Source organism: Rhamphochromis longiceps, linkage group LG12 (genome assembly GCF_057381845.1).
Source record: "Rhamphochromis longiceps isolate RC_006_pf linkage group LG12, R_longiceps_female_GT1.1, whole genome shotgun sequence".
NCBI lineage: Eukaryota > Metazoa > Chordata > Actinopteri > Cichliformes > Cichlidae > Rhamphochromis > Rhamphochromis longiceps.
Window position 1 is genome coordinate 33972188 of NC_140568.1, and position 23096 is coordinate 33995283.

General features: G+C 39.5%; 1 protein-coding gene across 2 annotated transcripts; it reads left to right on the forward strand.

The window, feature by feature from the left end:
* The first annotated feature begins 5922 nt into the window (after window positions 1-5922).
* LOC146657677 (homeobox protein orthopedia B-like) lies at window positions 5923-10673 on the forward strand. 2 transcript variants are annotated; one of them, XM_085427010.1, is made up of 3 exons: window positions 5923-6325; window positions 6617-7011; window positions 9332-10673. In XM_085427010.1, the coding sequence occupies exons 1-3, from the start codon at window positions 6250-6252 to the stop codon at window positions 9833-9835; spliced, it is 975 nt and encodes a 324-aa protein (XP_085283136.1). In that variant the 5' UTR covers window positions 5923-6249; the 3' UTR covers window positions 9836-10673. The 2 variants fall into 2 exon arrangements, with proteins under 2 accessions (XP_085283136.1, XP_085283137.1); XM_085427011.1 differs by having other exon boundaries at window positions 5923-6286.
* The last annotated feature ends 12423 nt before the right edge of the window (window positions 10674-23096 follow it).

The following is a 23096-nucleotide window of genomic DNA, read 5'->3' on the forward strand; positions in this document are numbered from 1 at the left end:
CGAAATGACTGGTAATTGACATAAAATATGACAAAGTGTTAGAGTCTTTCTGAGGAAAGCGTCGCGTATTATGGCGTATCAGCTCCGTAATGTGACTGATTAATGAAAGATCGGCCTCGCACTCACTCAGCTGATTCTGTGAAAAATGAGTTTTGTGTTGTCATTCCGACAAGCCAGCAACCACGGCCGGAAAAGACTATTAGCCGGAATCATTATCAATAGCCATATTTTCAAACTCTATTATGGCAATCAGGCTAGAATTTATTCAATAGATTTAGTTCATTTGGTTGTAATTGATAAATAATCAAAATTTATCAATGTACTTGCACACATTTCACTAACAATCAGGGAAAACTGCCCCATTTACCAGCTGACTTGGTCCAAATTAGAGCTAAATTGATGATCAATTAATCTTGGGAGGGGTAGTGCGCCGTGTTTAGAAGAGGAGCGGCAGAAATGTGGCGGAGAGGAGGGAGGAGAGAGAGGGAGGAGACGAGGAGAGGACGATAAAGAGAATGGATGGATGGGGAAAGCGTGGGATTTGTGAGAGAGTGAGAGGAGCTGAACTGGCTGGTGAGTAACGCACTGAAAACACAAGGAAGCTGCAAGGCGACAGCAACACAAAAATACAACAATGTGTGTGTGTGTGTGTGTGTGTGTGTGTGTGTGTGTGTGTGTGTGTGTGTGTGTGTGTGTGTGTGTGTGTGTGTGTGTGTGTGTGTGTGTGTGTTCGTTCTAGCTTTATTTTTAGAGGGGTTGCTGCATTGCTGTCACACTCTGCCTAACCTTTTTGGTATGTGTGCCAATATATGTCTCAGAGTGAGTGAGCCACACACTTGAAGTATCAGGTAGCTCAAGTTCGGCAAATCAGACTGAGCAAGGTCAAAGAGACTGATCCCATTTATTCTTTAATTTGCTGAGGCATTAAATTGCATGATGTGGCTTTGCTGCAGTTTCATAATTACCAGCACATGTTTCTAATTTCAAGCTACTCAGAGACACTACTGACCCAAGTCCTCCCATTTATCTGGTGTTTTAAGAGCACAATTGTGTGTGGAAAGTATATGTGTTGACCTAAATATACCTATAGTTTTTAAGTCAGGATAATATTACCAAATTGTTCACACTTTATATAATTCTTATAGTAGAATTTGATGTTTATTTTCTCAATTTTACTAGAGTAGCATACAATTGATATTTTCATCAATAAAATCATACATAACACATTACTAAATGTGACTCGGAATAGCCTTTGCTAAAACACAGTGACATCAAGCTAACACCTTTGTGGCTGAAATTATTTAAACTGGCATTGTTTTCAGACTACAGTGTAAAAAGGGGTCTCGTTAACTGTGTCCAAGGCTCCCTGGCACCTGTAATGTAAGGCACTCATTACCTTCAATGATGCATTACAGCTTCCTAATGATGGAGCCACAGTAATAGACCTAACTAATGACCAGACTTAAGAAAGAACATATTCTAATAGCTGGAGCAGAACTGGAGGGAAAGTCAAGGTGTCAGGGAGGAAAAAAGGATTAGATCTGCAGACAACTGGAGGAGCTTAAGTGACTGAGTGTAAACACAATAGATCAACAGACTGTGCTAAACAGTTGTGAAGACTTATTTGAATAATTTATATTGTAGTTAAGTTTGCTTGAAGTAGGGTTTTTGTTGACAATAGTAAGAGGTAATGAAAACACGCAAGCTTCAAGATATAGATAGATAGATAGATAGATAGATAGATAGATAGATAGATAGATAGATAGATAGATAGATAGATAGATAGATAGATAGATAGATAGATAGATAGATAGATAGATAGATAGATAGATAGATAGATAGATAGATAGATAGATATTATAGGTTATGTAAAAGAGAAATAAACAATAACATTTAGCAAACCACCCTTTTACAGAACAGTTCATGAACAGCTGACCCTACATTTTACAATATAAAATGCCTCGAGGCAGCTGTTGTTGTGAGTTGGTACTATAGAAATAAAACTGAATTGAACTGAATGGAGAAAAATGAAAAATGGTGTAATTTAGACAGAATGTCTTTTTACATGTGTTATCGCAGACCACAGCAGAGCAACAGACGTTCAAAAGCACATGAAGAGATTTTGGGACTAAACAACTAGAGAGCTTTAGTCTATGATCTGAATAACTTGCTTAGATAGAAAATAAATTCCAACTGTTTCATTTTTGACAAAATGTATAATTTGATAGTGAACTTACTTCGAGCATCACACATCACACAAGCCACAAGAGTCTACTGCAACATACCTGGAAAGGTGTATGTGTAAGAGTACGGGAAATACTGGCATGACTTCATTGGGCATTGCTGTTCATTTAACTGAAAAAAGTGAAATAATTATTGTCGTAATCCTTTACAAAATAATCCATTGGGCTAGATTAGACCTTTGTGGTCATAATTAAAGAATTTTTTCCTCTGTATTTTCAATAAAAACATTTCAGTGTAAAACTTTTTAAAATTACATTTTAATTTAATGCCAAAACATGGCTTTGTATGTTGGTGTATCTGCAGCTACATTCAGCTTCAGTGGATGATATTTGTTAAATGCACATTTATCTGGGTTTTTAGTATTAACCTGACTTAGACTGTAAATAAAAGAACATCTGCAGTCCCCCTGGACTTTAAATGACCTTTGAGTCATTTTGGTGACTACTTTGGTAAGCTCAGAGAAATTTAGCAGCGTATAGCAAATGATAACAGTGGTCTGTGGAGAATATTTTTTTATTTAATACTAAGTAATACTATATAATAATAAATATTCTTTTCCACATTCAGAGAGGTTTGAAACTTTTGTACTGAAGACAGAATTTGACTATGTCAAGAAAAAATTGATGGGATATAAAGTTTAAGAAGAATGATTTTTTTTTTAATCTTACTTTTGACCAATAACTGTACAATTTGATGGTGAAATTATTGTGGCCCATCACAATATATCAACAAGCTGTAGAAATCTACTGAAACATGGCTGGGTAGGTGCTGCATGTATGCGTGAACCATGTTTTCTTTATACATACTAAACTAACAACCATGTTGAAACATTTCATATTTATGGGTAACTTTGACTGCCATGAGTCACATTGATGACATGAGCCATATATCATCAGCAGCAGGAGGTTGTTCACATTGTTTCTCTTAATAACAAATGAATGAAAATCCGAGCATCCCACACAGAGAGCACCTGAGCATGGGGTCGCCTTTTAACACCACATATAATGAGACGTTTTGAAAGCTGCTGAGACTTTGAACACCAATATGTAAATGACACCTATTGTGACTTTCATTGCTATTTTAATAACCTCTCAAATACACACACACATGCGCGCGCACGCATGCAAACACGCACACACACGCACTCAAGAACACCACACCACCTTCTCCGTGACATACGCCTCTTCTTTCTCATTAAGGAAATCGTTCTTCTTTGCTGATTATTTTATTTGATGCCGTGATTACCGCTCTGTGCACCGCATCAAGCAGTAACGGACAACAGGCGGAGGGCAACGGGCCTAATTGGAGCATGAGATGCACAGGGTGGTGCAGCCAGGATGGGTGGCCGGAGAGGAAAGCCTCTAATGGTTTCGCCTGTCTTCGGCTCTTCGCTCTCTCCTCTCTCGGGCTCTGATGCAACGCACTTATTGGTCTGCTTCTTATTCCTCTGACTGTCAAATCACCTGCACAGAACTACAGCGTGATTTGTTAGATAAGCGTTTCTGCAGATGGAAAATCGATTTTCCTTTTTAGATTTCTATAACTGAGTGAATGCAGATGCCTGGAAGGCGATGCAATAGGCCTTAACATAAGAAACAACCAGTTTACCTACTGGCTCAGGTTACAGTTCAGTTGTGGTGTAAAGGCTCTTATCCCTGCATCTGCCTTTTGTTGCTTTGTGTTATTGTAACCTGTTCTGCAAAGGCTCGTATGAGCAATGGATTTAACGCAGTTTGATTGCTAAAAAACCGCGGAGAGGGTGGACACGGAATTCTTGATCTTTGAAATTGCTCTACAAAATTGCATTTGTTTTTGGTGCGCTTCCATTAAAAGTGTCTCCTCGCGTGTAAACAGCCGTTCCGCACTCAGATGCGCCGCATTAACCCGGGAGGATTGTAGGCCTATGTGAGTGTGTTTTTACTGGGGAAGATTGATGTGGTCCAGTTAGGGAGGCTGAGTGCTGAGTGAGACATAGACCCATTTCAAGTGGGTCCTTCTTATTACAGCAATAAGTTACAGTCTGTGGATCGGACAGCTGAGGGGATATCTGTCATCCAGGCCGTTACTATACCATGTAGGTCTTCAGATGAGTAACTTAAAACATATAGGCCACGATCGATTTTTAACACGTCTCATTTTATGTCCATGTAGAGAAATTAAAATATGGTGTTTTCCATTAAAATATATCGGATTTTAAATAATATACTTTAAAAAAATTATTATTATTATTATTATTATTATTATTATTATTATTATTATTATTATTATTATTATTATTATTATATTTTGATTGCATTTTTTGTTGTTGATTAGTGGTAAAAGGATAACTCATGTAACAAAAAAGTGCCCAAAGTTTGCCCAACAATAATAATAATAATAACGACTGTATATATTTATATACTTTCACAAACACTTTCCACAGCATACAGACCATCTCGTGGCTCGGGCCCTTCACAAACGCAGTGTTGGCCCTACAACTCCCAATAAAGTGAGTCCCTCTCCTCTCTCCTGGTCTACACGTCTGAATCAAGCGAATCGAGCCTCTGCTGCTGCTGCTGCTGTTGATTGCTTCTCCTGAACCTTCGGGAGATGGTCACAGCTTTCCTCATCTCAGTGCACCATGCACCAGTCCATTTCCTTAAGTTTTCACGCTGTGCCACATATAGGCTACTTCCCCGCGTCCCGGCAGATTGCTGTTGAGGAGCATAAAAGATGAGCTGCCTCCATGTGGTGCAGGAGGGGAGAGAGAGAGGAGTCCTCGCTCGGACGCCTCCTTTGTGTGGCTGAAAAGAAACCTATTTAGTCCCAGGCGGTGGTCTATTCACCAGGCTCACCCTGACATCTGCCAAAAGCCTTCTCTAACCAGCACTGTCTGGAGAAGTAAGAGTGGAGCGCAAATCAATGCGCTGTCCTGTTAATTGTATAATAGACCTACTTATGGACTTCTGCTAAAGGGGCACAATCGTTTAGGGTCCACCACGTCTGATTTTGTTTGAACCAAGCAGGCCTAAATACCTTTAATTGGGCCAGTGTTGATGAAAAGTCGATGGGAGTTAAAGCGGCCGATCACCGACGGTGTTTAAATCCATCTGTACTCGTTTATTTATTTATTTCCACGATTTGTCTCCACAAATCACCTGCCATGAGGGAATGGGAGCTATATTTGTTTTGTTTGTGAGCCAAGGACGGGAGGGAATAGGGGCTCTGAGGGGTTAGAAGGAGGTCTGGTGTGATAACGTTTCTTGTTCTTATTGCCTTTGTGTTTTTTATGACCAATGTCCAAACTGATAAGTACAAAAGAGACTCAATTTGCTCCCCTTAATAAATAAACAGCAACCAGCTTTAAAATTGTAACCGTAGATTTCTGTCCCTTCATTTGCTAAACGAATCCTGGCTTTACTGTGTGAACAGTCTGAATTATACAGTCAAGGGATTTAAAAATTAAGATTTTGATGTGTTCAATTAGAGTGACAATACAGTTTCCCTTTCAAATAAGTGTCAGCTCCTTTAACGAAGTAAAACAAGCCTCTGCATGCGCTCTCCTCCCGTATTTTACATGTGTTTCTATGTACTAACGGAAGTCCTGTCAGGGCACGGACTATATGAGATTAAACAAACACATTAAGATGTTTAACGTGGGATAATTTGAGCATGAAAAGCTAATAAATCAGAGGACGGAATGGCAGAGGATTGAATTGTAGTATTTCGTGCGCGTTTGGGTCTGCGCGTGCGCGCTTACGTGCGCGCCTGTGTTAAAAAAAGAAGGGGGAGTCACGTCGCTGACATTTCCAAGCTCCTGCTCTGATTGGCTCTTATTTGAGGAAGCTCACGGGTTCTTTCAACTAATAAGCGCCTCCCCATCGCTCTAAAGGACATTATAATGCAAGGGACCTCCTTTTTAACCACAAACCGAATTTTCGTTCATTTAGACCATATATACTTTTTAAATTGACCCAAAGTTGTAGGATTTTTTTTGGAGCGCATTTCGCCCTGGAGCGGTACGCGATGCTCTCTCATGCCGACCTCCTGGATGCTCGGCTCGGTGAGTTATCATCACTAAACTCCGGCCCTAAACTCCAGTGTAAGATTTCAACTTTTTGTCTAACGTTGTGAAGTGATAAATAGACTGTGTGGTTAATTGTGTTAATAACTAAGTGGTTTATCGTTGGTCGAAGCAATTTATAAGTAATTTATCAGCACAGAAAAATTATACCATAAAATACCAACGTAAATTTAGTATATTGTGTTTTTAATGCCACCTGTGCTGCCTGTTATATTTTAAAGACTCAAAGCATTTCATATAACTTTGTTTATAAGACGCTGCGGTACTCGGCATATTTACTCAAATCCCCTCTCCTACTCATCCTCTCAGGGATGAAGGATGCTGCAGACTTACTCGGACACCGAGAAGCTCTCAAATGCCGGCTGGGAGGTGGAGTTCCAGACCAGGGGCATCCGGGAGACATGCCTCCTGGTTCAGACTCTGTTGAAGGAACCACTCTCCTGCCGGGTGAAGACATCGCCACTGTAGGATCCAACTCTGCGGGCATGCCGGTGAACGGGAAGGAGCAGGAGAAGCAGCAGCAACAGCCGCAGCAGAACTCCGGCCAGACCACAAGCCAGCAGAAGCAGAAGCGGCACAGGACGCGTTTCACACCGGCGCAGCTCAATGAGCTGGAGCGAAGCTTCGCCAAAACCCACTACCCTGATATCTTCATGAGGGAGGAACTGGCGCTAAGGATCGGCCTCACCGAGTCCAGAGTTCAGGTAAATACAATAATGCAGAGACTCGCATAACAATTCAGGGTGGGGCTTTGGAAACAGTTTTTTTACGATTTGTAAATATCCAAAATAAATACATAAATACAAAAAAATTAAATAAAATCATCATCATAATAATTACCATTTCAATCCGCCTGGAAGATAGTGAACAGCATCGGTTGTGTCACAAGAGGAAACCACGTGCCTCTGTGTTATTAAAAGACATTTTTATTTTTAATCATTTGTCATTTTACCCTAATTAATTTGTAGTTAATTTTCACCCAATACCAACATATTTTGTGGACGTTTCAAGTTTGGATGAACTACTTGGAATTTCAAAGCTAACCATCGAAATGGCGCCACTTGCTCAGTCTAAGTTACAATAAGCCAAGACTTAAATGAGAGTCTATACAATATACTTCAAGTAAAGGAGTACATTTTGCTTTTTCAGGTACCGCGTGTGAAATATCTCTCCCCAGTATCACTGTGCATAAAAACGATAGCATAGCCTCGCCGTGTCCAGATTTTCCAGTAATAACTGTTTAAGAAAATAGTTTCTGCTTAAATTGAGTTGCATGACGCAAGTATCCCATAATATATTCAACTTTAACCTGATATCTGACTAATATTTAATTGTGAGAGCATCCGGTCCACAAAGGGCTCTGTCCAAGGTACTGAAACATTTCTTATTTGAGGATGAGGAATTCGATGGTCATCTGGCTTTTACAAATTCCAGAAAAAATCCGTGTATCGCCACTCATGGAGACTTTTTTTTTCTTCTTTTTTTCGTTTCTTTGTTTTATTTTGCAATTTTGTACTTCCAACAATTACACGGGGAGCATTACGGCTTTGATCATTATCTCTGATTTTTTTTTTCATTTATTTAACCATCTAATAAAATAAATCTTCAAGTACTAGAAGATAGCCTTCCAGATATTTTTCTCGGACTACATTTATGAGAATTTCCGTAACAAAATATGATTACACATTTGTAAAAAAAAAAAAAAATCTCTCTTATTAATCGCACGTGATTATTTGACAGTTTTGAGAAAACTAAAGAGAGAAGGAACATGCTAGGCTCTAATAAACAAAACACATTACCAACCAATTTCAGTCTTATTTATAACAGTGAACGGGTTATTAAACCGTGATGTGAAATTCATGCAAATTATCCCACTGAAAGCAATAAAACCAGTATAATCATTAGTCACCGTAATAATCCATTCTTTATTCCAACCAGTGCAGGATCCTAACCGCTCAGTGCATGCCGGCTCATAGTCGGTGTTGGTAAACATTAGTGCAGGCCGTGCAGGTGCAGCCTTGAGTGGGCGTGTTGGCCCGAGCGCGTGCCTCCACACAGCCTCTCTCCTTTAAAATGCTCTATCAGCGACGTCTTAATAGGACTCAAGAATATATTGTACTTTTTTAATGGAATGAGAAATTGCATTTTCTTTCCCCCCGAGTGTAATGGGTTTGGGCGACGTTTCACGGCTGGCTGAGCGGAATGAGAGCGAGATTTCACTTTTAATATGGAGGCATCGACTCACGGCCTCGTGCGCGCATTAATCACAACCGAAGATGAAATCTTTATAAAGCCCAGCGGTGTCGCGCGTGCGTTTTCAGCTGTATGGCTCGGTGTGTTTGTGGGTTTTCTCGCGCATAGCCAACAGACGGGCATTTTTTATTTTCGCATAGATGCTGTACAGCGATGCGGGCCATTTGTATTTAAGCCCGCGCAATATTTAGGGCAATTTTCAGTTAATCTGCTTGTAAATAAGATGTTAGAAAGATAAATTGCTCGACTCCTTGCTGCAGAACTTGAGTAACAAACCCTCTGACGCACACATTTTTACACCACAGCTATTTCTGTCTCCTACAGAATATAAATGTTCTCTTACTTTTGTTTTATTTACTGGAACCTTTTTTTTTTTTTTTTTTTTTACAATTTCTTTCGAAATACTTCGCTTCATCTTTAGAGATTCGAAACTTTCGGCACTCCCAAAAGCTTATTTTGAGGTTTGGGGTTATAAGTACACTATTAAAATTTTCTCTGACTGTTGGCCAACAATTATTCAAAGTGGTTGGCCTTAGAAAAGTCCTGGGCCAAGAGAAGAGGTCTAATAATAATTCGATTAAATTTAGTTAGTTCCACCTCAAAATGAGATTATTATGGTGAAGAATGCTATTATTGTGTCCATTGCAATATGGCTCCATATGGATGAGAACGTGGCATCTTTCCTGGTTAAAATAAACACACAGTGCCCAAGAAATATATCACGTATGTTTCTCAGTACCTCTAAATGTCGATTTGTGTCTCTGATTTCAGGTTTGGTTCCAGAATAGACGCGCTAAGTGGAAGAAAAGGAAGAAGACCACTAATGTTTTCCGTGCACCGGGTACCCTGCTCCCAACACCGGGCCTGCCACAGTTTTCTGCCGCTGCCGCCATGGAGAACAGCCTGTGCTCCTTCCACGCCAACGACTCTCGCTGGGCTACGGGGATGCCGGGGGTCTCCCAGCTGCAGCTCCCCCCCGCTCTGGGTCGCCAGCCAGGCATGGCGCAGTCACTGTCACAGTGCAGCCTTGGTCCAGGCCCGCCACCAAACTCCATGGGTCTCTCTAACGGCCTGTCCTCCAACGGCTCCGGTCTGCAGTCCCACCTCTACCAGACGCCTTTTCCAGGAATGTCGGCCTCCCTCTCCGGCCCTACGAACGTATCGGGCTCCCCACAGCTGTGTAGCTCCCCGGACAGTGACATGTGGAGAGGAACGAGCATCGCGTCTCTGAGGCGCAAAGCGCTGGAGCACACAGTGTCCATGAGTTTCACTTAGTGACTTTTGACCACACCGCACCCTATTCCATCAAACACCCCTCTCCCAGCCCCGCCTGGCTCCTTCTTTTTTCCTGTTTTTAATCCAGCTATTTAGATCAAAATGAGAGAACGAATGAAGTAATCAGGCCTTAAATGTGAGGAGAGAAAAAAAGAGGTAAATGCCACCTCATAAAGACCAAATAATGATAATAACAAAAGGACAACATTTATTGACAAACGGAAGAAAAAAAATGGGGTCATTTATCTCGTTAATTCAAACGGATTTTTTTCTTACCAGCTATTGTTGATAAATACTATTGTAATGATCTTTAGACTATAGGCCCTAATTACCGAGAGCCAAACAATCGTCGTATTTACGTTGTCATTGAGCGTGTCTTTACGCACGTTATTGTGTTCAGGTGAGGTTGTGTTATGTCAAACGGTTATTTATAAGATTGGGTATTTTGATAGCAGCCTGCCACACACGCACCAAACTGACAGTGAGCCTACTGAACTGTGTCTCGGGCATGCACTGTGCATGTGGATTTAATAATTAAAGGAGAAAACGGTGCCCACTCAGACTGAACAGGTGCTTTTGTTTGGTGACCTCAGTCCCGTCTGCATGGGACGGGATCACACACACACACGGGCGATCTTTCAGTAGGCCTACTCTGTTTTAGGATGTTTTGTGTAGATAAAACATTCTTGCTATGTACCCGCTGGTCTTTTTTGTGACATGTTTTAACTTATTGTATGTGATATTACTTGACACATTTCTTAAATGTTTGATCTTACATCGAAATGCACCACATTGACGGGTTTGTACCAATTTAAAATGAGCAAACAAATAAAAATAATTTTCAAGAATGTCAAAAACAAGAATGATGTATGTCTCCATTAAATTTAAACGCATAATGATTATTTTGAATACATTTCCAAGGACGGTGAAGCGTTTGCTACGATATCTACTGTAATACTAGTTTAGGCGATTTGAACTATCCATTGCCTTGGATTATCCACAGTTACATGTTATCAGTACGCGTCTGACTGCTATATGACATAATTTTGTTGCACAAATTATTATTTTTTTGGTTATTGCTCAGTGACCTAAAGAGGTGTTTTTGCAGGGTTTATGAGGAGACAGGGTTAAAGGGTTTGTGAAGGGTGACTGGTCTTATGGTGGCAGACAGCAGCGGTAAAGATACCAGGCTGAGATGTCAGCGCTGTGATGTGACGGTCATTGATTTTAACCATGACGGTCATCCCACTGAACACACTGGATGGACTGAAACTAAACGGAGGGATCGCAAGGCTACGACTCAAAGGAATACACCAGCTTATACTGTATAACTTATATGCTTAGGTAAAGGTTGGTGCTATGACCCTAGCACGCTAAAAAGGAAGTTAAAAATTGCTCCATTATGCTATCCAAAGAGGTCATTATAGGAGTGCTAGACGACATGAAAATATCCACATATTATTCTATGAATGGAACAAAACCAGGACCGTGGAAAGCAGCAACCACTTTATTTGATCAATGATTTAAATGTAAAGTTTATTCTAATATGGAGCCAGAGAGGAAATAGTAAATTGCTGTCATTTGCTCTTAGCTAGTGGATGTTTGTTAATCATATTGTTATTATATCAAAACCGGAGATACCTCCGTTTAATTACTTACAGTTTATAACATATGGATCAGTTTAGGACTTTTCCATCATGCAATTTTAACTCAAATGGTTATAGCTAGCAATTTTAGACCAGGATGTTGGATAATACCAATGTAAATAGCATACCTGTTAAAAGTGGGATTGTCAGTAAGCTAGAAAACACAAGGATCCAAACGCATACTAACAATATATATAAAAATATTAAAATTATGATTAAAATACAGCAATAAGCTCTTGGCAAGTGTATCAGAGGTGTTATGTAAACATTAAGCGTGGAGCTCAATATTGTGTGCTTCAGTCTGTTCCACAATGCATTAGCAATAACGTGTTCATGGGCAAATCACTATTTGTGTGCCTGTCAGTCAGCACCATAACAACACCATATTAATTAAATCAAATGATATTTTAGATGTTGCTTTGGGAAGTTTTCTTACCATTTTCTACATGTTACACATAAAAAAAGTTATATATAAGTTATATATACATAATATGTTTTGTCACTTCCAACAGGACAAAATTGATCCATGTGGTTAACTTAACCAATGTAGTAGACTCACAGTTAGTGTGTAAAGAGTCGGCAATTAAGCTGGTAAAACCAAGCTGAAACAGATAATAGAATGGTAGTTATATATTTAAAAATGCAACCCAGTGAAGCATTTATGAATCAAAACTAATCATTAACCCAAATCTGGTAAACTGACATGTTTTCAGATGTAATGGATAATATTCATTATTCATTACATCAGATTTATGATTAGCTCTATAATGTTTAAAACATTACATGCACATCATGACAAAAAATACAAATCAACTGTATGAGGCAGTTTGCTTTTGTACCTTTTCATCATTTGACATTTATCTAAAATTCCTCATTACTTGCCAATCAGTTCTGTAATAGGAAAACCTCTCACCTTGTTTATGTTGCTTTGATTTTAAATTATCCTGATGTGATGTGTGATGTCTATAGCCTCAGAAGCAGCCCTGAATGTGGTAAATACAATTTTTCCATTATGAAAGTTAGCAGACCTCACTGTCTGTGTCAAAGAGTGTAAGTGTCAGCTTAGCCTGAAATCACAGTAGCTCAAATTAATCAGCGTGTTAACCTCATCTCGCTGCCGGTGCTGAGGCCAATTTATGGTCACGGGATGGTAATTGATGAGATATGGCATTACCATAAGCAGTCCCACTGCCTGTAAACTTATAATTGGAGTTTCTGTAACAATGCTGTGAGGTTAAACAAAGGATTAATCATAATTAACAAAAGTATATTACTTTCCCCATATTAAACAGTTGGCTCCCACCTTTTCTATTAGCATAAATTTGTTTGCAGTCATTTATGGAATTATTGGAAATACCAACTCAAGTCGAGACCCTGAAAAATTCATTTATTCCATTCTGTGTGTATATATGAGAGAGCCAGAGAATAAAAGCCTGTGCTTCTGCTTGGAGAAATTAACTTGAATGAGATGGCCTAAAACAAAGTTTTCCACCAAGCAATAAAAACTTTTTTGACTTAAGGTATTTTAGGATGTGTCATATGTTCCCAGCAGGATCACAAGTGGCTACACTAACAAATGCAGTGATTGTGTTACATTGTTTAGTGTATAACACACCAGCATATACAGAGGAAGGAAAACCTAAAAACAACTGAAAGCAATGGAAATCGTTATGAATGTAAATGAAAATGGAAAACGCTGCAATCCAGCACCAGTGTCAACCTGAGATATGAAGCAGATGTTTAACCCACTCGACCAACCTTTCTGCTTTCACGTTACATTTCAAAGTAAATGCCATCTTTTGTAAAACAGAAATTTAAAACTTACTAATTACCAAGTTGTTGTTTCTTTTTTTTAACTGATTGACTGTTTACATTATAACTTGAGGCCATTGCTTATCCGTCTTGTAAACAGTATTTACATCCTAGTGGGAGTCAATCAATGAATCCAGAAGGCCCACCCACTCTCCAGAGACTTGCAATTACCAGATACTGCGTGGCAGTTGATCAAAAACGATAACAGCCACAGCCAAAATGACTACTGCTCCACCCATTCAGACAGGAGCTGTAGTGGTGTCAGCCTGAGTGTATGTTGTGTTTCTGCTAAATCTAGTTCTATGCATAGCTCAGCCCACCAGATCCGGCCCTGTGCTGACTACTGTGTCCTGGGCTGCAGTAACAGATGTGAAATCACATTACCCAAACGCTGCAATTAGTCTCACTCGCTCGCGGGTTAATGAGTTTGTGGAAATGTGCGACCCATTCCTCATTAGGTAATTTCTCATGCACTGATGAGAGAGGGAGAGAGAGAGAGATGTGGGTATACCAAGTTAGTAGAAATGACACATAGTTTGCTGCAACGTATACTGTAAAGCAACATACAGCTCAGGGAGGGGTTTTTATCACCATACTCACATAGGTCTTCTTCTATTTGCATTAAAATAAAAATATTTGTGACATATGACTTGAATTCATAAAAAAGGGTCACCATTTCCTCTGTTATGTCAAGAGTTCCTTTGCAGAGGGTTTGTAGTGCAGCTTCTGTCATCTGCTGCAGTTATATATGACTTTCTCATTATGGTGTGACTATGCTTTTTGCCTTGCTGTGAGGCCACAGAGCCTGCGTGTGAATAGACAGCCCAGGGCAAAGCTCTGTCACCACACAATGGACAACAACAAAAGAACTAATTAGCAATCAATTACCGACATGTTTCTGTCCTGCACCTTTTATGTGGTTAGAGTGTAGGGCAGGTTACCACCACTCAACATGTCCCATTCACACAGACACATACACACGCGCACACACAGACCACCTTCTGCCTGTATGTGTGTGTGCGTGTGTGTAGTTTCTGGTTGATTTGGATGATTGCAGGGATGTATGTCGTAGCCCAGGGACACACGGTTTTCCGGAAGAGAATGTAACCTCTCTCATAAAGGTAAAAAAAAATAAATCTTCAAATTAATCCAATTTAGGCCTTTAGAGGAAGTTGCTTTTCACCATGTCTGCACCCAAGAGTGCAAAAGATAGTTGTTCATTAGCCTCATCTGTGCCAATCAGTCTCTAAACTCTCCTTTGTTGTATCTCATTGCTTCTCTTCATTGTTATTATTACTTGTAGTTGATGTAAAGGGCAAATTTCATTTCATTAAAGAAGACTGAATCCACAATTTCATAAAAAAACAGCATCGGTAAAGTAGATTTAGTGTCTAATTTGAGCACGTACCTTGCTCATTTCACCATGTTCCTCTCTGTTGCTGTGTAACACACGCACACCCACACTCGCACACACAGTGACATCTGGGCGAAAGTGTGCTGTGAAGAGTCTGCGAGTGCCTCTCATGATAACAACTCTGCATCTCAACAACCTACATCCATCATCATCAACACTAACATCTGCTCTGAGCCTCAGCCTTAAATCTCTTTCTACTCCCCCAGCCCTTTACTCCTCTCTTTTTTCCACTCTCTCTTCCCCTTTCTTACACTCAGCAGCTCTTCTTTTGCTCCTTAAGATGTTTATGAAAAGATGTTTATGAAAAGAGGCCCCTTTTTATATAACTCTCCTTCCTGTGCTCTGACCAAATCCCGTCATCTGCTGATTATGTGTAGACATGCTTTTGTTTAAACCAGCCTTAGAAATCAATATTTAATGATGATGTTATCAGTGCTTTTATGTGTAATTTAGCCCGAATGTCAGTATGAATGAGACTCTGTCAGGTTTATGACGTCAAGCATTTATTTTCTGTTAATGGGTGCTCCTGGTGGTACACAAACCAAAACCCAGTGGACGTCTGATGGATTTGTCTGTTTCATTTCTGTTCACGCATGCATTCACAGGCAGGCGTGCATGCATACACCACATAACCACCTTTAAACCCCCCCCCCCCCCCCCACACACACACACACACACACACACACACACACACACACACACACACACACTTTATTTGATTATTATTTATTATTTTACTATTGAAAATAAATGAAGTGGAAATTTGATGTGTAAAAATAGCTGATAAATTCCAGAAATACCACACTGTGATTGCTGTATAATACTAGAAAATGGCATTGAATGCAATGGCACTGTCCACATTAGTCTGAGCTTAAAACACAATCAATCAAAGCAAGTTTGTTTCCAAACAAACTGCTTTTTTTTTGACAGTCACCTCTTCAGCTCTGGGAGCCAACACTGTTGAGAGGCAATAATCGTGATAGTTTTTTCAGTCATTTTTCTCCCAATAACAAGCCATTTTTAATCCAATTAGGAGTGCTAACGTGAGAGGCATAATACCACGGCCCCTGGGACAGATGAGAGAATATGCAGGACATTTATCCCGACAGTCAATATTGGATTTCTCACTAAGCAGCTGTGCCTGCTCTCTCTGACATTCTCCACCTCTGCACAGTGATCCGTCCTGATTAAAGCGGCTTTTCTACTTTATCAACATTCATTACATGACCTGGTCATGCATGGCCACCAGGAGTAGCAAAGTTACATGCCTCACGTCGGGGTTTTCCTACTGCACTTTTTCTTTTTATTCAACTGTCTAGTGAAAAATGATATATCACTTGGCGTTCTGTTTCATTCTAGACGGGGTTTTGAAATTGTAAGAGCAGACAAGTGTGTTCTGGTATTCCCCGAAAACTTTTCTCACCTACACTGAAAGGGTAGATTTGTTTTCAAAGGTTAAAGCAGAATACAGCTGGGTAAACTGGTTTAGTATTACAGCATAAAGCAGGTATGTGACTAAATCATCCAACTGTTGTGATGCCTAATTTTGTGATTTGATTTTCTGAATCCATGAATTTTAATCCTGGGTGAATCTGATTTTTGCTTGTATTTGTTGTTTTGCTATTCGTTCACCTTTGTTAAGACAGAAAGATAATTCAATGTGAAACTCTTCAGGTTGAACAAGTAACAAAGAGCTGCCAGTAAAGCCAACAGCAGCTAAACAGTGCCACCTTCTGGTAGCTGTCTGGTAGCTCGCAGCGCTGTTTTTTAATCGTTCATGCCATTTTTTTTTTCTCAAGAAAATCCAGACAGATGGTCAATAGATTTTATTTCACCTCGGTATCACTTAATCACTTAATGAAATATGTCTGTTAACTCTGCAGAGAATTATTTTTCCATCAAAACCTAGTTAATAAAACAGAAAGTGGACGAAAAAAGGGCTGCTGTTTATAGCTGATTGCAGTCGATAAATTTATGCAGTGTACTGAATCATTGTCATTGAATACATTGATTATGTAGACTAATCAATGTGTATTAGGCTGGATAAGACTGCCCAGACCACAGTGAGCCTGAATGATGAAGGAACACATCTCTGCCTTGAGCAGACATGTTTCAGAGTGTGAGGAAACTCTAAGCAGGTGGAAGAAAATGTTTATTTTATATATTTTAAACTGATGCACAAGATCAGTATGAGCTGTATAAAAAGATTTTCATTATGCTAGCATTCAGGCAAAGTCTGTCAATATATAAAGCAAGAAAAGTTCCCCTCCTCCGAAGAGTTAAGAGATAAAAAATGTTGCCCAGGACTTAGCTAGAAGTATTTGGAGCTGACCTAAAATAATTTTTTGAAGGAGTAAGAGGTTTTAACAGCCAATTAAAGACCTTCAACTATATACTTGTCTTCTGCACTGTTCCTGCCTGCCTAACAAATGGCAACTGTCTTGCCACAAGGTACTCTCAGGCTCTCTCAAGTTAGCCACTGACTCACATAAATAAAAACATCAGACAAGTGTCTGCTTTTTTTTTTTCCCACAGTCACTGCTTGAAATTGAAAAAATGATTTCCAAGATATGAGCTGAAAGGCCACTGTCTGACATACAGGAGCCTCCAGAGACTTTGTACAAATAGGAGCATGGCCTGAAGAACCAAAGTGTGTTCTATAACAATAAAAAGTGGTCCTAAATCATTAACCCAGCAGGTAAATGTATTCGCTTTTGCAAAAACAACATCAAGCCACCAAATCCCTATGACTAAGGGTGATTTTTGCATTATTTGTTTAAAGAAAGTTTAAGCAATAGCTTAAACTTTGGTATGTGTTATTTTACCATACATTTGGTGAGCACTGATATTGAGGATCATGCTTGAGTTAGTTACTACACTTTATGTAAGACTTTGTTTTATTACCAAAAAAACAAAACAAAGTGTATAAAGAAACTAGTATAATAGCAGCATACACATGAAATAGTGAGTTTTATTTTATTTTTTAGTTTGAGCAATCGATTTCATCATCCAAACAAAACTGGAGTTGATTTGTTTTAAGTGATTATCTTACTCCCTAAGCTTTTCTGTCAAATCCTGCTCTCTGTTTATATCAGTTTACCTAATTGTGTTTCATTGGGGAAAGTGGTCCCTGTTGGCTCCAGAACAATTATTTTGCATCACACTTTGTAATTATACTATTATGTAGAATTATTCTCATCGTCTGCATGCACCATCAATCATCCCTGTATAATTTGTGAATGTTCTTACTAGGAAACAGACAACAAAAAGCTCTTCACATCATGTTCCAGTGGCTCATTTCAGTGTATACAATACCTCAGTATTTTATTCTTAATATTAGCATAATCCGTGTTTGTTCAATAGCCTCGCCAATAATAGATTGAAGATTTTTTTTAAAAGATGTATGTTAAGAAAAAACTGTTTTTATCTAAATGTATTTTGTGCATTTATTATTTTTCTTTTTAACGTGTTGTCCCTATAACCCATAAATGCTTCAGCATGATCTCTTCTGACTACATAATGCATCACACAAAAGTCTAACATGGTAAAAACCAAACCAAATAAACAGGCCAGTGTCAGATGGGAGTCACCAGACCTCCCCTGAAGAACTTGGTTGGAAGGTAATTAAAAGAAGAGTGTGTTATCCATCGCTCCTCATTAATGCACTTTGAATTAGCCACTTTCAAGGGAGAGGAATGGGGAGGAGGGGACAAAGGAGAAAATCCATGCAGACTTTAAAGTAATCTCTCTCTGTCAGGTTGGTCCAAATGGGGAGGGTCAGCTCATTACAGCCCACACGGGAGATGAATGGGTCAGTCAGGCAGTGGGGAGAGCCGGGCTGGACCGCTGTGTTGACAGACAGATCCGCACAAGAACTGTGTGTTCCTGTGTGTGTAAAGGAGGCAACACACAATGAAGAAAAAAATCAAAAATACTTAGCTACATGTGTACGTTTGCCAGGGAGCAGGTGTTCAAAAGGAGGTTGCATGCTGGGCAGTAAGACAGGGTTAAGACACTAATGTCTGCAGTCAACAATCACTGTGATTTAACTTTAACCACATGGAGGGGTGACTGTCACATCTTGCCAGCTGGGACAATCATCCCAGATACAGCAAATCACACTCCTTTAAGTTTTTTTAAACTGCTTCTATCTTTAGGAAAATCCTGGTAAACCAAATCAGTTGCATTTTTGAGAAAACTGTGGGAAGGATTTGTCATTGCCACTTGGAGCATCATTGAGAAGTTACCACTGATTCGTGCATTTCTTGAAGCAAAAATAGACCTGTTTCTGCATCTGCCACCAGATGGTGTTGTAGCCTTTTGTCTGGTGAAGACAGAAGCAGCTGGCTCCTCGCTTGTTTTTCTTAGTGATGATATTTATGGTATCTAAATTTAAAACATTTTAAACACATCTGAATTTGATGTTCTGATTTTAATATTCAAATGTACTGGGGGGGGGGTTTCTGTCCGTTTTTTCATATCACAATTACTGGGATATTCTTGTGTGCTGTTGGTTTAGTCATGCTAGTACTGTATTTTTATGGTTCCCCAAGAATAACACATTTACAGAGAAAGTTCATCCATGTGTAGCACAGGATGGCAATTCATTCATTCTTTCTCACCCTTCATTCAGTCAGGGTGATACACTGGGGGAGGTAATAGGGGAAGAGTGGTTGTTAAATATGGTTATTAGATTAGAAAATGAACTCTTCAAATAGGCCAGCACTGAGGGAATTGCTGTATCTGTTCATCATTTAGAGCAGTATAATCAGACTCTGGGCTTACGTGTTCATTAAAATCTATCAATTCATTTAATAAATTGGATTTTAACAATTACAGTATGTATCACAGCTCCGCATCACACATACGCACACATCACATGACATGAAATTGCTAAGGGACGAGCATTTAACACCAGGAAATACACACACATGGGCACTCACCACGTAGCATTTTGCGAGCATTTTCCCTTTCCTGTGGTGTCATTCAGATTAGCAAAACACACTTTAAACAGTGAGACTCTGGCTAATAGGTTGAGGCATCTTCACAACGCAATGACTCTGTGAGGCAACTAATTATTAACACTGACTACTGGCTTTTAGATGAAAGTAACACACCTCGAATAGGTCATCAGCATTAAAAGTCAACAGGCTGACAGGCTGTTATAGTAAATGTTATTCATTATGTTCATTATTTTTTGTGGTTTGTTGTTCTGTGTGGCATCGTAGACCTTAATAACGATGGAAAAAAATGTCAGCTGTAATTAGCTCAAGGCGCACTTACGCACAGTCTCTCATCTTCATTTCAGATGAATGACAGAAAGAGAGGGCTATTTTATCAGATGTGTGTATGAGCGCTGACAGGCTGATCATCATCTCTTACACTCAGCTACATCTGAGTTTGACCTTTCACAGCGGCAGCACAGGCAGCTAAAAGTGGTCAACTCTAAATGACTTTCCTATGTCAAAACAAATTGAACTACATCGCAGACTCTCGCTCTCCCTTGTTGGCTCTTTCTTACTTTCTCCTTCCGGACACATATTCTGGTCTTTTTCCTTTTTTCATGTGCAGTATACGGTATGACTCACTGCTCATTTTGTTCTCACTTTGTCCAAAGATGTTATTTAGACCACAGCTGTCCATTTTGATTTCCTGGCTGTCAAACTGGCCAGCAAAAACAAGTAAAATGAATGAATAAAAATCTAAGCAAAGAGGTTATATCTCTCTAAACACAGAAGAAAGCAGGCTATAGCACAAGCACAAATCTGTGGCAAAATTTGGTGGTATTCTACTCAGTCTAATAGAGGTCTACTTGCAGTATCTGAAACAGTGGAACACAAAGCACCTTTTATCAAACTTCTATCAAACTGCTATGTGAAATATAAAAAATCATCCTCTCTCTAATTATCCTCTCTAATCTGATGAGTGTTTGACTAACTGACCTCAGTCAGTAAGTCAGACTTCAGACTTCTTGCAGAGAAACACCTCATTTCCTCACTATTCCTTTATTAGAGACGGGGAGCTAAAACACGTCCTTAAAAAGATAGTTGTCACAGTTGCCACAGATGTCTCTTAAGTCTTAACTCATTCACTGCCAGCCATTGGCAGTGAATGAGTTAAACCCATTGACTCATTCACTGCAATTGACGGCTATAGACGTCAATGGCAGTGAATGAGTTAACAGTAACCAGCAAGTGAGTCAAAAGTTGTCGCACATATTAGTCCCATCAGGCCACAAGTTGCTGATCAGAAAGCAGAAGCAGGAACAGAAAAGATTCTTTATATAGAATCAAAGATGTATTAATTCAAATAATTAATCATTATGGAAAAGATGCTTGGTATAAACTGAGTGTTTATCAATCAAGTAAATTTCTTTCGACCAAATTCCATCAACATTTTACATTGAACGTATGCAACACAATGGCATCGAAAATTTACATGCAATCAAATTACTGTACTTAAATGCAGCATTTTGGAAATGGGGATAAAACACAAAATAAGCAGTAACTCCAGCCTATCCCACTTGTCAGAGTACACTTCAGCTCATAATTCAAATAAAAAACTCGATTTAGGATCAGTGAACACTTTAACATGCTTTTCACTGAACTGTGAGAGGTTGTTGAGGTGCACAGAGAGAACATACATGCTCAGAAAAACTCTAAACCAAGCTAGAAGATTCATGGCAATGTCACCGTGAGGTAGCAGCACTAACCACTGCAGTTCTGTGCTCCCCGATGCCCAAATGTCAGGCAAATGTAATAGACTGAAACCAAATTGAAAGTGGTTCTTTAGCTGAAGGTTGACTCATGAGTGGCACTGCATAAACTCTGACTCATTCAGTATCTCAAAGGACATCTGAGAATTCATGACTTTTGCAATCTGAGCATTCATGTCCGAAAAGTGTATATATAAAAGAGCGCATGAGGTTCATTTTCTCTCCGCCAAAGTCTCAATATATCCATTTGTGTGACAAACTGCAGGAAAAAGTGGAGAGTGCAGATGCTTCCACCCTGGACCACTGCACCATACAATTAAGCAGTTAACATCCAGTCATCTATAAAAATTCAGAGCAGGCCCATTCAGTTCTGCTTTTGTATCAAGATGGCAAGAGGAAAATATCGAAGGGACTTTATAAGAGGGCTTATTGTTGGGGCACAGATGGCAGGTGCTTCAGTCAAATAGCCTATTCCATTAACAGGTGTTTTCATAGGAATGGTGAAGTGACATCAGCATTTAGATCTATGGAAATTTTACAGAAACAGAATATTTGGTCTGACATTGCCTATTTGATGATTGTGATGCTCCTGCATTAGTGTGATATGCAAGTAAAAATAAAGCGGGAGTTCTTCCTCCTGACTGTGTCAGTAAGAAGAGTCCATCAAAAAATAGAGTCGTATTGTATTAAGATTCATTTCGATCCTTATTACAGAGATGAATGCACACTGAAGAGTTCAGTGGTGCAAAACCCAGAGGCACTGGTCTAGAGACACATGTGGGAGAAGTGGTATCAGATGAGTCATCGTTCATCACAGTTGGGCAAATGTGACGCACAGAAAGAGACTGGTACAGGCATGAATGCTTGACCTCCACTGTAAGGGGGATCCATAACCTCTGTAATAGCTCAGGAGTATTTTGCTATCATTGTTTGAGTGCATTTTTCTCCTTAGAGTTAAGGATCACTGCAAATCAAAATAAAGTTGTTCGGAGTGATCCTAGTAATCCTACCTACCCAGTTATGCAGTTATAGTGAATCATTTCTATCCTTATGGGAGTGGTCCCATCCAGGGTGACAACACAAGAGATGTCACAGCAGGACTTATTTGTAATGTAAATAACGTGAATTATTCCGTTTTGCTGGAGCAGTTAACAGATTCCAACCTTACTGAACACAATGAGAGTTTCTGGAGAAATGTGTTTCCAGCACCACCATGGCCATCAAAACAGCAAATGAGGGAATATCCTTTGGGGGGGGGGGAATACGGTTCATCCCTCTTATCAGTGTTCCTGAGACTTGAAAAATCAATACCAACAGTATTTGGCAGTTCAAATATGTCCCACGAGCTATTATTTTTCAATGAAGAGTCACCAAATTGACCACAAAGCACTATGTTAGCCTGTCTACTCAATGTTAAGCTGTGTAGCGATTTTAATAAACACTGATATGTTTCAAGTATTGCATTTCCTCCAATGAATTCATACGCAGTAATTATTAGTTTCTAAACATCTGAATTCCCTAAAAACAGCCTTGAATGACCGCTTTTATTCACTCATTATCAAAGTCATTTTTAAGTCCGCACGGCTAAATGTTTGTCACTAACCCTCTGATGTCGGCCTGCCTGCCTGTCTGGGCTGCTATAAAAGCTGCGATCTCACAGGCAGCTCCGTTATT

What these genes read in the sequence shown, in the direction of transcription:
- LOC146657677 (XM_085427010.1), top strand. Translation starts at nt 6,250, where the DNA reads ATGCTCTCTCATGCCGACCTCCTGGATGCTCGGCTCGGTGAGTTATCA. An exon ending in CTCCGGCCCTAAACTCCAGT is followed by an intron (nt 6,326 to 6,616) that starts GTAAGATTTCAA and finishes TCATCCTCTCAG; the next exon opens with GGATGAAGGATGCTGCAGAC. An exon ending in TCACCGAGTCCAGAGTTCAG is followed by an intron (nt 7,012 to 9,331) that starts GTAAATACAATA and finishes CTCTGATTTCAG; the next exon opens with GTTTGGTTCCAGAATAGACG.